At 39.0% G+C, this 15,014-nt stretch overlaps 1 protein-coding gene across 9 annotated transcripts in view; it reads right to left on the reverse strand.

Annotated features, from left to right (window-relative positions):
- LOC102446317 (uncharacterized) overlaps positions 1-15,014 on the reverse strand; it is a 50,902-nt gene that overhangs the window by 16,851 nt on the left and 19,037 nt on the right. For 8 of the 9 annotated variants that reach the window (XM_006113059.5, XM_006113060.5, XM_006113058.5 and 5 more), the window contains 5 exons: positions 11,534-11,572; positions 9,365-9,442; positions 5,916-6,052; positions 2,614-2,724; positions 1,082-1,112 (listed from right to left, as the gene is read on the reverse strand). In XM_006113059.5, the coding sequence (XP_006113121.1) occupies positions 1,082-1,112; positions 2,614-2,724; positions 5,916-6,052; positions 9,365-9,442; positions 11,534-11,572 (396 nt within the window). Of the gene's footprint in view, positions 1-1,081; positions 1,113-2,613; positions 2,725-5,915; positions 6,053-9,364; positions 9,443-10,232; positions 10,253-11,533; positions 11,573-15,014 lie in introns of those variants that run through there. The other variant, XM_089776463.1, reaches the window with a different exon arrangement.

Here is a 15,014-nt window from a genome sequence, read left to right on the forward strand (position 1 = left end):
CATATTGCACATCAGGGACGTGAACATATATTCGTATACACCACAGGTCTGCAACCTATGGCTCTCGAGCCAAATACAGCTCTTTTGTCATTCTCAAAATACATGCAACTTTTTAAATTAAAATGAAAAATTCAAAATTTTAAAAACATGCAATTACTCATGTGGCTTGAATGCATGCATGAACCTGAATTTGACCAATTATGATTTAAACTTCAAAAATATGTACAAAAAGATGCAGCAGAGCACCACCATTAAAGTCTATGAGTACAGTGTTTCATTTATGCTATTACTCGTGTCAATTATCAATTATACTAAGTTGTATATTTTCAGTCATGCAAAATGGTCACTCTTATACTGGCTCTTTGTTGACCATTTGTTCTGAATTTTGATGTAGTTTGGCTCTTTGATTTGAAAAAGGTTGCCAACCCCGGTGTACCTGTATCAGAGGCAGCAACACGAGGGTGAGGCAGGAGCTAGTAGTTCCCACAGAGGCCCCCACCTCCATGTTGCTGCTTCCCACAAAGGCAGCAGCAGGGGCGTGCAGATGCAGGCAGGAACTGGTGCTTGCAGGGAGCCAGCTTAACAGCCTGCAGAGCCGCCTCCCCCTGCCACTCCTCCCACATAGGTGCCTCTGATACAGAGGCAGCAGCAGCATGGGGGGAGGGGGAGGACACAGGCAGAAGCCAATACACATGGGGAGCAGGCTTTCAAACCAGCTCTCTGCACATACCAGCTCCCGCAGAACCAACTGCTCCTCCTGCATTGTTGCCTCTGAATTGCCTTCCGTTCCCCCCGCATGTAAACATGCAAACAATGAAAAAGTCACTAGTTACATGATTACAAAGACACATGCATTTAACATCCCTGTTGCACATCTAGTTAAAACACTGGAGAATTTAAAAAAAACAAAAACAAAATTACTGCTCCACACGAAAGCTATTGCTCCAAAAATTTTACACAAGTTTTAGGTAACCATTAACTTTTGTGGCTATCTATAATCTCAACATAGGTTCAAATATTCATTATTTGAAGTCTTACTTTAAATATTAAAAATTATATTTATGTAATTTCATAAACTTACAAGGTATACTGGGTCTTGTATAACCTTCAGTCTAGAAAAAAAAGAAAAAAACCCACGATTTATTTAGATTAGAGTTCCTTGCTTAGATATAAATAGTATCGGTTGTTTCCCCACAATCCAATTCCTCTACTGTGCACAGCAGAAACTAGAACCCCCACAGAATCTGGTTCATTATACCTATATTTACCAATAACTATTGCACCACAATTTTATATTAAAACTAATGATAACATTATCATGCAGCAACCTTTACAATTAGCACTTGTTTTCTGTAAGAATCAAGTTTGAGATTCAAGAATTTCATCAGGTTCTGAGCACTTTTAACATGAAAGTAATTTCGACCCTTTACCACTATGTATCTTAATGTAATATACTAGGGCTGTCAAGAGATTAAAAAAATTCAATCACAATTAATTGCACAATTAATCACGCGAGCCTCCCATTTGAAACGCCGCAGCACTGCATGGAGCCTGGGGTCAGCCAGCTGACCCTGGGCTCCATGCAGTGCTGCTCCTTTGAATCGCTGGGGCGGCATTTCCAAGGGGCAGCACAAGGCATTCCGTGTGACATTTCAGTGAAACCCAGAGTCATCTGGGGACTCCCAAGCTGATCCTGGGTTCTGGGGAAATGCCACAGGGAGCCCGGGATCAGCTGAGCAGTCCCCAACCGACCCTGGGCTCCACAGCAGCTGCTCCTTTAAAATGCCGCCTCTGCACATTTCAGAGAGGCAGTGGAGCCCAGCGTCAGCTGGGGACTCCCCAGATGACCCTGGGTTCCGTTGCCACAGGGAACCCAGGATCAGCTGGGAAGTCCGCACCTGACCCTGGGCTCCATGGCAGCTGTCCCTTTAAAACACTGTCTGTGGCATTTCAAAGGGGCAGCTGCCATGGAGCCTGGGATCAGCTGGGCAGTCCCCAGCTGACTCCAGGCTCTGCTGCCCCTATGAAACACATGGATGCAGCGTTTCAAAGGGGCAGTCGCCGCACAGCTGATCCCCGTTCATGAAACACCGCCTCCATGCATTTCAAAGGGGCAGTGGACCCCAGCTGATCCTAGGCTCTGCACTGCACTGCCCCTTTGAAGCACAAGAGTGGCACTTCAAAGGGGCAGTGCAGCATTAACACCTGCAATTAATACATTAAAAAAATGTATGCATTAATTCTGCTCTGCTTTAATCGCAGGCATTAGCGCATGTGAACTGACAGACCTATAATATACACAACATTTATCACTGAAAGCAGGACTGGCTGGATGTTTTCTGATTCTAAAAGTTCTAAATTTCTGCAAAAAAACAGAAAAAATGTTTTGATGAAATTTTAAAGCATCTTCCCTCTTCTGATTTTTTGACAAACATTAAGTGAAATACTAATTCAGAAAGAAGTATGCTTTCTGAAAGCACTTTGCAAAATTAAATAAAGTGTATTACTTCTTAAAATTAAAAATTTAATAGGGTCTAATGTCAATGTTACCAAAAACTTAGATATACAATCAAAGAACAAATTCAGTTGCTAGTTTAAATTTATCTCATTTACCTTATACTTTTTTAAACCTTCCGTCTTTTCTATCTCTCTTGCTACCCGTCTGAGAAATGAGACTTTGTCCTCTTGTGCGTTTTTCTTCATTTTTTCTGGAAATTTGTCAGACTGTCAATGAAAAAAGTTGGGAGACCATTTCATTATTAATTTTGACGAGTCATGCTTTTTGGAAAAACTTTACAATACTTCCCCTGCCACACAGAGTCCAGAATCAGCTGGGAAGTCCGCAACTGACCCTGGGCTCCATGGCAGAGAAAACTAAACAGCAAGATTTTAGACACTGTGGACCTACATTTCCTCTAGCATAACGTAATTGTGATTTAATATGACAAATGTTCATTACTTTTTATCACTACAGAATTTTAACATTAAACAGAACTCATGTAAGACATTTGAACAAAGAAACATGCTTTATACACGGTCCTAAAGGCCACCAGGCTTTGGCTCTGAAGGACTAAGAGAGGGAGCTGTTGTGACATGCTTCAGGAGTTTTAGTAGAGACACTTCAGCCAGCTTAGTCCCATGGCAAACACCACTAAAAAAATCTTGAACCTTTTACTGCAAAAACAAAAAACAAAAATTTGACATACAGCATATTAAGGCTTTTATTTTAACAACATTTTAACATTTCATTTTAATCCCTTAATCCTTTTTCCTGTAAGCAGAGACATTTTTTTCTATGGGTGCAAGGAGAAGAAAAAACAGTTGAAATGGGTTGAACTGTTGTTCTTAAAAGTCTGATGCTATTTCATTAAAGACGATTAAACACACCTAACAGAGGAAAGAAAATAATAGCCAAAATGGGCAGAAAATGCAAGCTTCTATCTTTGGCATTGACTCTTACTGGCAACCTCACTACTAGAGAAACACAGGCCCAACACAGTCTTATCAGCTATTCAGAAATTGTACAAGCATCAGGATGTTCAGAGTTTTATTTATAGCCGTTTCTATGGGCCCAGGCTCTTCACAATATTGCAAAAGGTGGAGTTCTTAGTCATCTGATCTAGACTTTTTTTTTTTTTTTTAAAGACAAAAAGCCATAGATGAGGGGAAAATAAGCTGAAAAACAAATATAACATACATGCAAAAGAGTGACAGCCAGAATCAAAATCTCACACACCAAGTGGTGCTTGGGATTTAGCTTCTGGAGGGGACAATGTGATTTGGATCCCTCTCTCTGGCCAAGTATGCTCAGGACATCAATCAGAATCTGGACTTTGAAGGCCCGACGGTCTCTCAGTGGATATGGTTGGCCCAAGAGATATTAGAGACAATCACAATAGCCACTGACTCTCCAGCCATCTAATGCCAATATGATCCTCCCTCAAATGTTTTTTTAAGGACCTCAAAAAGAAGGTATGGACAAAATAACCCAATCCCTGACTAGTTTGTCTATTAAGCAGTTTCCAATAACTAATTTTGGGTCATTCATTTCCAACCCTACCCTCCTGATTTACCAGATATGATTTTATAGCCTGTGTGTTATAACAGCAAGACTTTTTAAGACTAACCCAGTCTTTGTCTGTTTACCCACTAAAATTCGTTAAAAGTTATTGGAACATTTTATGAACATTTATCCACTTTCTTCCACACTTGGGTAGTCCTGTCCTCCCCAAATCACTACACTATAGAGTCACTGGTGTATTAGAACTCACATTATTGACGGAGAGCAAGACCTTACTCAAGCAACAGAAAAACTGTTTTAAAAACAAGTTAGTGTTATACCACTTATGGGTTAAAAAAAAAAAAAAAAAAAAAAAAAGACACTTACATCCAGAAGCCAATTTAGTATAGGGTACGTCTAGACTACAGGCTTTTGTCGACAGAAGTTTTGTTGACAGATACTGTCGACAAAGAGCGTCTAGACTACATTCAGTTCTGTCAACAAAGCAAGCTGCTTTGTCGACAAAACCCTTTGTCGACAAAAACCCGTTATGTCGACAGAACTCAGTGGTAGTGTAGACGCAGGTATAGTTTTGTCGACAAAAGTCCACTTTTGTCGACAAAACTCTGTAGTCTAGACACACCCATAGAGAGGTCAAAGAGTAGTCAACAAGCCTAGGTTTATCAGTTAATCTAGTATACTACTTATATTTCCAAACCCATCTTGCTGCCACAGCATTTGTCCACAGCAAGCCCAGGCTCCCCACAGAGACAGGCTTTCGGCAGCAGTCCCTGTCCACGGAGGGTCTGAGCTCAGACCCCCTTTTCTCCCCTCCCCCCCCCCCGGCAGACAGGGACTACTGCTACAACAGCCTCTGTCTGTGGCTAGCCAGGACTGCTGCAGACAGAGGTTGCTTCACAGCAGCCTGCTCCACTCCCTCTTCCTCCGCAGCAGCCTCTGTCCGCAGGGCAGAAGGCAGCAAGTCTGCGCAGGGAGCTGGTTTTTAAACTGGCTCCCCTCATGGATGTACTCCTGCCTAGCACACTGTGCTGCTGCCCAATACAGCAGAAGGCAGGATTAGATTTCCTGGCAGGGGCCAGCAAAAGGAGTGTGGGTTCGCTGGGTGGAGCAGGGAGTCCAGTGTTGCTGTGCTGGACCCACAGTACTGCCGGATACAGAGACAGCAGCACAAGGGTAGCGGAGGGCTCCCCAGGAGTGGGGCCAGAGCACAGTGACTGCTGTTCCTATTCCCGGGGACTACAGAATAGTGGACTAACTGCTAGGAATTAATGCGGTCACGCAACCATTCTATTACTCACTATCTAACATCCCTAGTTTAATACACAGATTTACTGATTACTCTTGGAAGTCTGACCTGTTAAAATGACAAGTTCATTGTAATAAGAGAAGTAAATAGAACTAAATTGAATCAGGAACAATATATGGGCTTCATCGCCATACACTAATCATCTAAATACAGCCTGTGCCAGAACACACTCAGTCACCACAGATAGGAGTCCAAGAAACCACAAGTTCAGATATACAGGCAGTTCAAGATTCTCAGTTGCCCAAGATTCTCTTAACGAGTTACTAAGCAGATGACCTCTTGTTCACTTTGGCCATCACTAGATGGCAATGACCTTTGCCACTCCTAGTGCAGTTGGGACATAAAATCTCCCTACCTGATTACCAACTACCAGAGCAAACTCTAATGGCTATAGAAGTAACAAAAGTAAAAATGCTGCTATATCTTCAAGTTTATTTGGATTCCTTATATTATTATTATTATTATTATTAGTTCATAATGAGGCCCCTCAGAGTTACTGCAATATAAACTGTTTATACAAAAGAACACTCATGAACAATGGAATGGAATCTTTAAGCACTGACTTAAATGCATAAAAATTGTACTTACAAGATATGCTCTTCTGTGTTTATAGCCACAGAGATGTTCTATCATAGGGGCCATCTCAGTGTTAAAGTAACATAGTTTGCATTCATAATGTGGCTCTTTCCTCCCTTCAAATCTGATTTCAACCACATGTTCTAAACCTATAAAATCAAAAGTTACAATACTTACACTTTTTTACACAGGCAATTTTAAATACATATAGTTTTATTATAGCTGTGTAGAGATAAGCAATGAACCAATGATAAAAGATACTTATCTATTTTAGGTATTTTCTACATTTCCTCACAATCACCCAGTAAGGATTAGATTTCTTACTGGAAATATTTATTAGTTCAAGTTTCAATTTTTACCAGTAATAACTTGTGTCTAAGTAAAAGTTTTGGCCTTGATAGACTTCCTGTCACAGTATTTCACATAACTAGAATCTTAAGAATATCCAACCAGAAGAAAAAGCAGGGGGTACAGGGAAAACACTTCAGCATTATCAGTAATTTTTATATTTTGATCTCCCCCATCAACATTGCCTTATTCTAATGATCTATGCAGAAGAGAGAAGGAAATGAAAGAATTAAAGTTGTCTGTGTGATCTTCACTCAGCCCCTTTATGAACATCCATGCAATCTTTAACCATATAATCTCTCATACTATTTTCCCCTCTGGATTCCTGCCTCATTCAATTACAAGATGGACCATGATTCTGGGGATGAATCAACATTGTATAGACTAGAAGAACGGGAAAGAATAGGAACGTCATCTTGGAGAGTTGAATTCTATCCTCGCCTATGCCATAGAATTCCTACATGATGCTCAGCAGGTCACCTAAACCAAAATTCCTTCACATGGTCAGTTCTTTCTTTATCTCATTTTCTGTGGATGTCTACACAGCAAAGTTATTTCAACATAACATCAGTTATGTTGAAATAACTTTCCTAGCGTCTACAAAGCCATTCTGTTATTTTGAAATTAATTAGAAATAGCGGAAGGCTTATTTCGAAATTGGAAACCTCATTCCATAAGGAATAGTGCCAATTTCGAAATAAGCTCTGTATAGACGCTTATTTCAAAATAGGGGGCCTCCAGTCCTTCCCAGGGTGCCCTACTGGCCACAAGGCAACTTTTGACCTGATGCCCTGCCGGAACTGGTTCCAACCAGCCTTAAATGCGATTCAACATCCACTCAGCGTGGACGTGCTATTTCGAACTAGAAAAACGCTATTTCGAAATGCATTGTGTGTAGACCCATTAATTCGAAATAACTTATTTTGAAATAACTATTTCTAAATAATGCTGTAGTGTAGATATACCTTGTGTGTCCAACCTGAAACCCTGGTTTCTGATCTGCAGAAGTGACTCACAAGCTGCAACTGAAGCCAATGGGAGCTATATTTAGAACCTGTGCAATGATATATAATGCTAAGCACTCTGGGGGGGCGGGGCGGGAGTTCGTAAGTGTCTCAAACTGAACACCAAGAACAAATGGACATTTAGGATCTTAACTTCTCTGTGCCTCTAAGCTCCCCATCACTAATGTGGAAATGATAATACTTCATCCCACAAAGAGAAAATAAATAGTGAAGCACTCATCTGAGTGCTAGAGGAAAGATTCTGAGGAAACAATTCTGTTTTCACAGCAATGATTGATTAGTGAATGTACACTAAATAATGGTTTAGGCAACATATCGAACAAGAAGATACTGAGAAACTACTCACTGAACAAGTACCATTCACCTCGTGTAATGGATGATGCAGTGATCAGAAGTAAGAATAGTATGTTATCACATAGTTTAGACTATGATGATGCATGTGTGTACAGGTGACAATTAAGGTTGCAATGGTAACCTGAACTCTTGCACTCTCTGAGACTAGTTGGGTTTAGAGGTAGGGGAGACAGGAAGTAATCTCTCAACCCCACTATTTAGAAAAATAGCTCAGTTTAACCCCCAACACTGAGCATATATTCTATACCAATATCACATAAGGTTGCAGTAAGCTACCAGGCATACTGGGAATTGCTGCAGGACTAACCATGTGGGTAATCCATATTTTGCACTTCTCAGGAGTGCCATTAAATCAGTTAAGAGCAGACCCTGTGTGGAAAAGTAATGATCCACAGAGGAAACCTACTGTAGTAAGATGAGGACCTGAAACAAACCCACATATCACAGGCCAGGTATGAGGCCTCGACAGCAATGGTCAAAACTTTGCTAAAGTTAAGTTGTGAGCAAAAGGCAGCCCTGCTCACAGAAGTTGGCAAGAACAGGGTTAATATTACATAAATACTTATACTTAAAAGGTACTGGGCACAGGGTGAAAGCACATTCCAGAGGGGTTGTAACAGAACACCTCATTAAAGAACATCTTGGTATCACCACCCCCTTCTCCCCCCCCAGAAGATAACAAGAGTATACCAACACAGGTTCAGGACAGGGTCTAAATTGACAGCATGATGTATAGTATTTGAACCCCCTGTGTGAGAGGTAAGTGGTGATAACTAGGCAACACAAGGTAGCAACCTGATATGGTCAGGAGTGATGTGTGACTTGTTTGTACCAGAGTATACAAGTGTGCCCCAAAGAGTGGTCATTGGCTGACCTAGGGGGCAATGCTTGACCCATAATATTGACCGAGTTAGTCCATTGTCATGGTGTACATATGTATAGCAGTGCAACAGCAAGTCTGTTCACCGATAACTATTACTGTACTTTGCTTGGCAATAAACCTGGTTGGGTGCTTTCAATCCTTATCTGATTTGTGGTCTCTGAGGGCTCTCAGTTTGTGGTGTTGATTAATTGTGCATGGTTAATGCAGCAGACAGGGGAGCACACATGCACACCCAGCCAAAAGTTTAATCATCATAGATAGAGCAGAATACCTGTCAGGAATCCATCGGGAATGCCTGACTGACTACACCTACTGCTTACACCAGAACTCCTATTATTCAATTCAATGTACTCTTCAAAGATGCTAGCACTTGCTTGGATCATGGAAGAAATTGGCTAATAGGAAATGGCAGCCTAAGAAAAAACATTCAAGTAGAGAAAAGCTCTGTAATTTATCCCAAAAGATGATCTCAGGAACATCCCAAGAGCAAAACAATCATGCAGAAAATTCTGGGCCATCAGAAAGAAACTCATCTGATTTTCTCCTGAAGGACCACAGAAAGAATACTGGCATGTGGAGTTCAATGTGTTTTTCTAGAGATGGTGTGCTGCATTGCTAAAAGGCCAAACAACTTCCCAGCCTCCCAGAATAGGTTCTATCTTCAGAGTGAAAAGCTCACACTGACACAGCAAGTAATACAATATTTGCTATTGGATATCTTCCAAACAACATTAAATGTGGATTATATAAAAGTGATAAACAATATCTAATATATAATATATTATTTAACTTACACTGGCCATTGAAGCTTAAGTAAAGGGAAGCTGTCTAACCACAAATACAAAACATACCAACTAGAGGTTCCTCTCTTTTGGGATCTTTCATAAAATCCTTCAAGCAGGTTATGTCCTTCGTAAGCTTCCTCTTAACTAGCGTAAACAAAACAAACACATATTAGACAAACTACAAATACCATAAGTTATTGCACATTTTGCATATAGCGACGAGGAGTCCTGTGGCACCTTATAGACGAACTGAAGTGTAGGAGCATAAGCTTTCGTGGGCAAAGACCCACTTCGTCAGATGCATGCATCTGACGAAGTGGGTCTTTGCCCACGAAAGCTTATGCTCCTACACTTCAGTTCGTCTATAAGGTGCCACAGGACTCCTCGTCGCTTTTGCAGATTCAGACTAACACGGCTACCCCTCTGATATTTTGCATATAGTTTCATATGACTGAATGATGAAACGAATTACTAGTCAAGATTTTTGAATGGGTCAGAGTGAATTTCAGTTATCAAATATTGAAAAATATTAGTTTATAATGGAAACCACTTTCCTTATAAGCTGTGTTCAAATGCACAGTATTAAGTCAATAAAAAAAAATCAATTTTTAAAATTTATCATCCAGACTTATCCTGGCATCCCATTTTGTGCCTGAAAAAACTGGGAGTTCAATATAGGTTACTAACACACCCACATTAATCATTTGCAAACAAAGTTAAGAGACGATGTTGTCTTTTACAAAACTCTTCAGCAAAATCAAAGCACCAGTAAAGGATTTTTAAGAGGTTTAGGTTTCACCGAACTAAGATGTTAGGGATAGAACCCCTAATCCTAGCAAAGGAAGACCTCAGCAGTTTTCAAGATTTTCCACACTAACTTCACTTAGGATTAATGAAACTGTTCAGGGAAGGACCAAAATAAACCAACACTTACTCTGTCCTGGATATGTTGGCCTGAGAAAATATCCTTAATCAGTGCTTAAATATACAATCATTTTAAGATGTCTGTATTAGACATCCTTGCATCATAAAAAACACCACACAGAATAAAACTTACACACACACCCCCCTTCTTCCCCCTCCACACGCACACCCTTCCAGTAGTACATTCAGGCTCTACTGGACAGAGATTAAGATCAAAATTCAAACTGATTCTTCTAAAAATCAACATAATGCTCTGTCACTAGACAACAATTTTGTTGCTTATTTTACAGATTTACATCTGAGTAACTGTATGATGTGAGTATCTCATATAATGGAAAAAAAAGCCATTAAAAACAAAGGTATCAATGCTATATTTAAAATATTTTCTCTTCTTTGCTGACATTATGGATCTCCTTAATAATGGAGTTTCCATAGTTAGATTTATTCAGCATTACTATAAAAATCAACTTGTTAATTTTACAGAGTTACAGTGAAATATTCAGTGAATCAGCATAGTTTTATTTAGATCAATTTTAATCATGATTTAAAATAAGCAATTGTGATCACATTTTGCATTTGTATTTTTAGCTATTTTCCTAAAGAAAAATTGAATCTCATTGATTTATAACTATACGTAGCTTTTATGTAAAATTTGATGTTTCCTTTTGTTAACCAGGAGAATACACTATATTTATAAACTTTTATTTAAGCAGTTACATATATTAACTTAAATTTATTCAGATTCCATTTTTACAATGTTAGAAAATGTCATCTGATGTTATAACAAAATTATTGTGGGTTCTGTTATATTCTTGTGGCTAATTTTTTTTTACTGGGGTTTCTAAAACATTCCATTGGAGATGGTTTCAGGAAATCCATTTTAAGCTTTAACAAAGGGCTCAATCATTGCACATGGGTAAGATATCATCAGATTTCACTTTCTACTAAAAACTGAGTAGTTCTCTCCCTCGCCCCGCTTTGGAGATGCTCAATATTAGCGATTTCTAGAACAAGTGTACATGACATAACAGTAGAAGAAGAATTTGAAGACCAAATGCATAGCTCTCTAGTAATTATTTTTTATTTTACTGAGTTTATTTTCTGGTGGTGGTCAATAAAAAGTCTCATTTTGTTATCTTCTTCAGAGATTCCTGAATTGTGGAAGTTTGCCACTGCATGAAGCACTGATGGTCAAACTGTTTGGTGGGAAGAAACAATTCCACTTTTATACTAAAACTCAAGGCTGTCTTCATGAACTTTGGACTCTGAGCATTAAAAAAATATATATTCATTTATATTCAGTTTTCTTACCTGGTCTCGGTGTTTCATATACCACTGGAGCTGGAGCACCTAAGATAATATTTTATTTAGACAGTTATTTACCTTTTTCCACATAATAGAACAGACACAGGACATAAAACAGGCTTAAAGAATCTCTCTTTATTCTATATACCTAATGTTTTCATTTTAGCTTCATTAACAATATTGTTCCATTTTGGGGGTTTGTGTGTGTTTTTTAATTAGTATTTTCATTAATTTTTAAAAAAATGTTCATCTACAAATTTCCATTATTTTGCAAGGCAGGGGAAGTATCAAATAATGGATCACAAAGACTGAAAAAAACAACTACAAGAATTCATTAATGGTTTACTCCTATTCCTATTACTTCCGTCATTTAATATTTACTATGGGAGCTCTGAAAAAAAATCACAATTGGAATCAAAGCCCCACTGTGCTAGGCAATAAAAAGGGGGAGTGTCCTTGCTACACAATTTACAATATAATCAATTAGGGCAAACTCCATGTTCTATTTTTTTGCTACATAACGAATACATTTCCTGATCACTGGCTCACCTAATATTTTGATTTAATCTTGCATCCCACTCATTCAAGCCTTTTCCATGCAAGTTAAACCAGACAGTGTTTACTTTAGGAGTGAAGACTGGATGCTCTGAAGGCATTTCATCTTTGTGAAAAGAGCACAAATGTTTTGATCACACTTCAAGGACCTTGATGAGGGATGTAGCATAAAAGAACATAGACCAGTTCAAAGTCTCTTCTGCAGAGCTGATCTCGAAAAGTAAGCCTTTTTATAGAACCAGGAAGTAGGAAAGGTTCTAAATTCAGAATACTGTGCTGAAAGCTAGGATTTCTGTTCCAGTACTGACATTTATTATGCTGATATCAACTGACAAGTGGTGCCTCTGTAAGAAATATGGTGTGCATATAATGTGGAGAAACCTGGTTAATTCTTAACTACTTCTTGAAAACAAGTGAGATCCAGGAGTAAATTCAATTTGCAGAGTTCATTTCTGGAACTTGGGAAAGTTGAAACTGCTTGAAAAGTAGCTTCTCAAATTAGTGGTTTTGTCTCGTTATCCAGACTGAGGTCTGGGTGCAAGCCTGAACAATTGTTTAGCAAATCCCTTCAACTGAAAGTTTAGGTACTGAAAACTCATGTCTTCTTGGCCACTGTGGAACAGTTATTAATATTGACCATACTTTTCTCTTTGGATCATTCTCTAGACAGCCAAATCAGGAAAAAAGCTAATACTTCCATACCATCATTCCCAAAGCTTCCATTTCTTTAAAGTACAACACACTGTGGAATTCTTTTGACAGACATGGATATTAGGAGGATACCAACATTTCTTATGATTTCTCTGAACTCTTAAATACGAGAATAAATCATCCATTCAATTTACTCATTACTGACTAGCGTACACTCCCCTCTCTGAAAGCTGTGTGTCTTTTACTGAAAATTTCACGCCAGTTAAATTCATCTCTACAGAACAAGAGGCAGGCATCTTTGTGAAGACTGGTGCCTCTCATCCCTTCTTGTCTGCCAGCATAAAACAGTCAGAAGGACTAGCGCCAGGAAACTCATGAGAGCATATGTTCATGTAGAGTGTCTACACTGAACGCATACATTCTGAGGAGCTTGCGTCTTCATGGATATGAAAGTGCTAAGTATATAGGCTATTAACAGAACTTCCTGTATCCTTGGTTCAAAAATACACTCTTCTCTGCACCAATCCCCTGTACCCACCATTAGAGATGTAAGAGTGTAAAAATGCATGAGTTTATCAGTTATCCAAATAGTTACATGTGGCTCCCAGTCCAGTTCCTGAGGATCTCCTGTATCAGAGGCAGCAGTGAGGGGCAGCAGGCAGGAGCCTGTCTGCGGAGGGAGCCGGGAGACAATTACTGCCCCACACTGCTGCTTCTGATACAGAGGCAGCAGCTAGCTCCCCGGGGAACAGGGTAGCAAGCAGAAGCTGGTGCATGATGAGAGCCAGCTTTTAAGCTGGCTCCCAGCACCCCACCAGCTCCCGGCGAGCTGGCTGCTGCACTGCATGTAACTGCTGAAAGGACAAAACTTATAACGTAATATCTGAAGCAAACAAAAGTACTCAGAGGTTGAAAACCTTCACCTTTTTCCTACCATAAGTGCTCCTTCACAAGCTGGTTTCCTTTGAAATTATTAGGATTTTTTTAAAACTTTCCCTAGAGTCACTTTAATTAAACTGAAAGTATGTCATACTTCAATACTACAAGTTTAGACAAAGAAGTCTTTAAACCACAATCAAAATTCTTAAAAACGCAGATGGAAAAGAACCTTTTTTTTAAATGGAAGAGCCAGACATACTGCATAACTTTGGACACCTGTAAGAACAGGCTATAACAGAATTACCACAGAAACCAATTATTTTCCAATGATAATTGGAGGACCTAGCTTAATTCACAAATTTTGTAAACTGCTAACATAATAAAAAATTTTCAAGGATGTGCCAAGATTTATTTTACTCCTTCATTTCATCATTATACTATTTAAGCATCATTATACTATTTAAGATATTAGACAGTTTACTAATACAAGTGACAAAAGTAAGGATATCTTAGTAACGTGCCTATTATTAAATCTTAAAAACTGGTGTTCTGCCCGACTTCAAAATCTGCAGCTCTTACTTTGTGATTAGCAAGGCACTAGTTTTACAAGTCTGACATTCCTGTTAACTGACAGGTACACAAAGGTATGTATTTCTTCTCTGTTCACACATACAGTGCAGAAGAGGGAGAAGAGAACCACAAAAAAGTTTTCATAAGTAGGATATATGAAGAGAGGCAGAAGCTCGCAAGCTGTGGTCCATAGAACAGTGTGATCAGACAAACTGCTACGTACTTTTACTTGTTCCCATCTGCTAACCCACATTAAAAAAAGCTCAATACATTACTTTTATACAAAGTTTTCATACAAGAAACTACAGTGATGGCCACAGGCTTGCTACATGATTATGAATGGGAAGCAAGATGATATATATGTAATTGTGAATGGAACAGGAGTTGTTCACAAAACACAATTAAAGAGTGATACACACAATGACAAAGAAGTTTGATTTTCCTTTGAATGTAAGTAATACTCTTGAGTTCAGAATAATTTAAGGCTACAAGTTATCCTTTTACCCAGATCCCTCCTCTCCAACCGTGAAAAATGCTTAATTAAGTTTCAAGGCAAGTAAGAATTAAACTGCTCCAGAACTGAAATATGGCTTGTATTAGGATACCAAACTCCATGTCAGCTCACTGCATATCACTGAAAAAGTAGCATAAATTCATCTGAAGAGTAGTCATGGCTACTTCAGTTTTTACATCAACACAAAAATAATAAAAATGTCTGTTTCCTTTACCCATTTTCATTAGTGTCATTATCTGGTGGTCCTTACTTTTAAGGTCTCAAAGATGCAAGCTGGTTCACTACAGCATGATTTTTGTGTTGTAACACTAAACTGCA

Source organism: Pelodiscus sinensis, chromosome 2 (genome assembly GCF_052426305.1).
Source record: "Pelodiscus sinensis isolate ZL-2025 chromosome 2, ASM5242630v1, whole genome shotgun sequence".
NCBI classification, from domain to species: Eukaryota; Metazoa; Chordata; order Testudines; family Trionychidae; genus Pelodiscus; species Pelodiscus sinensis.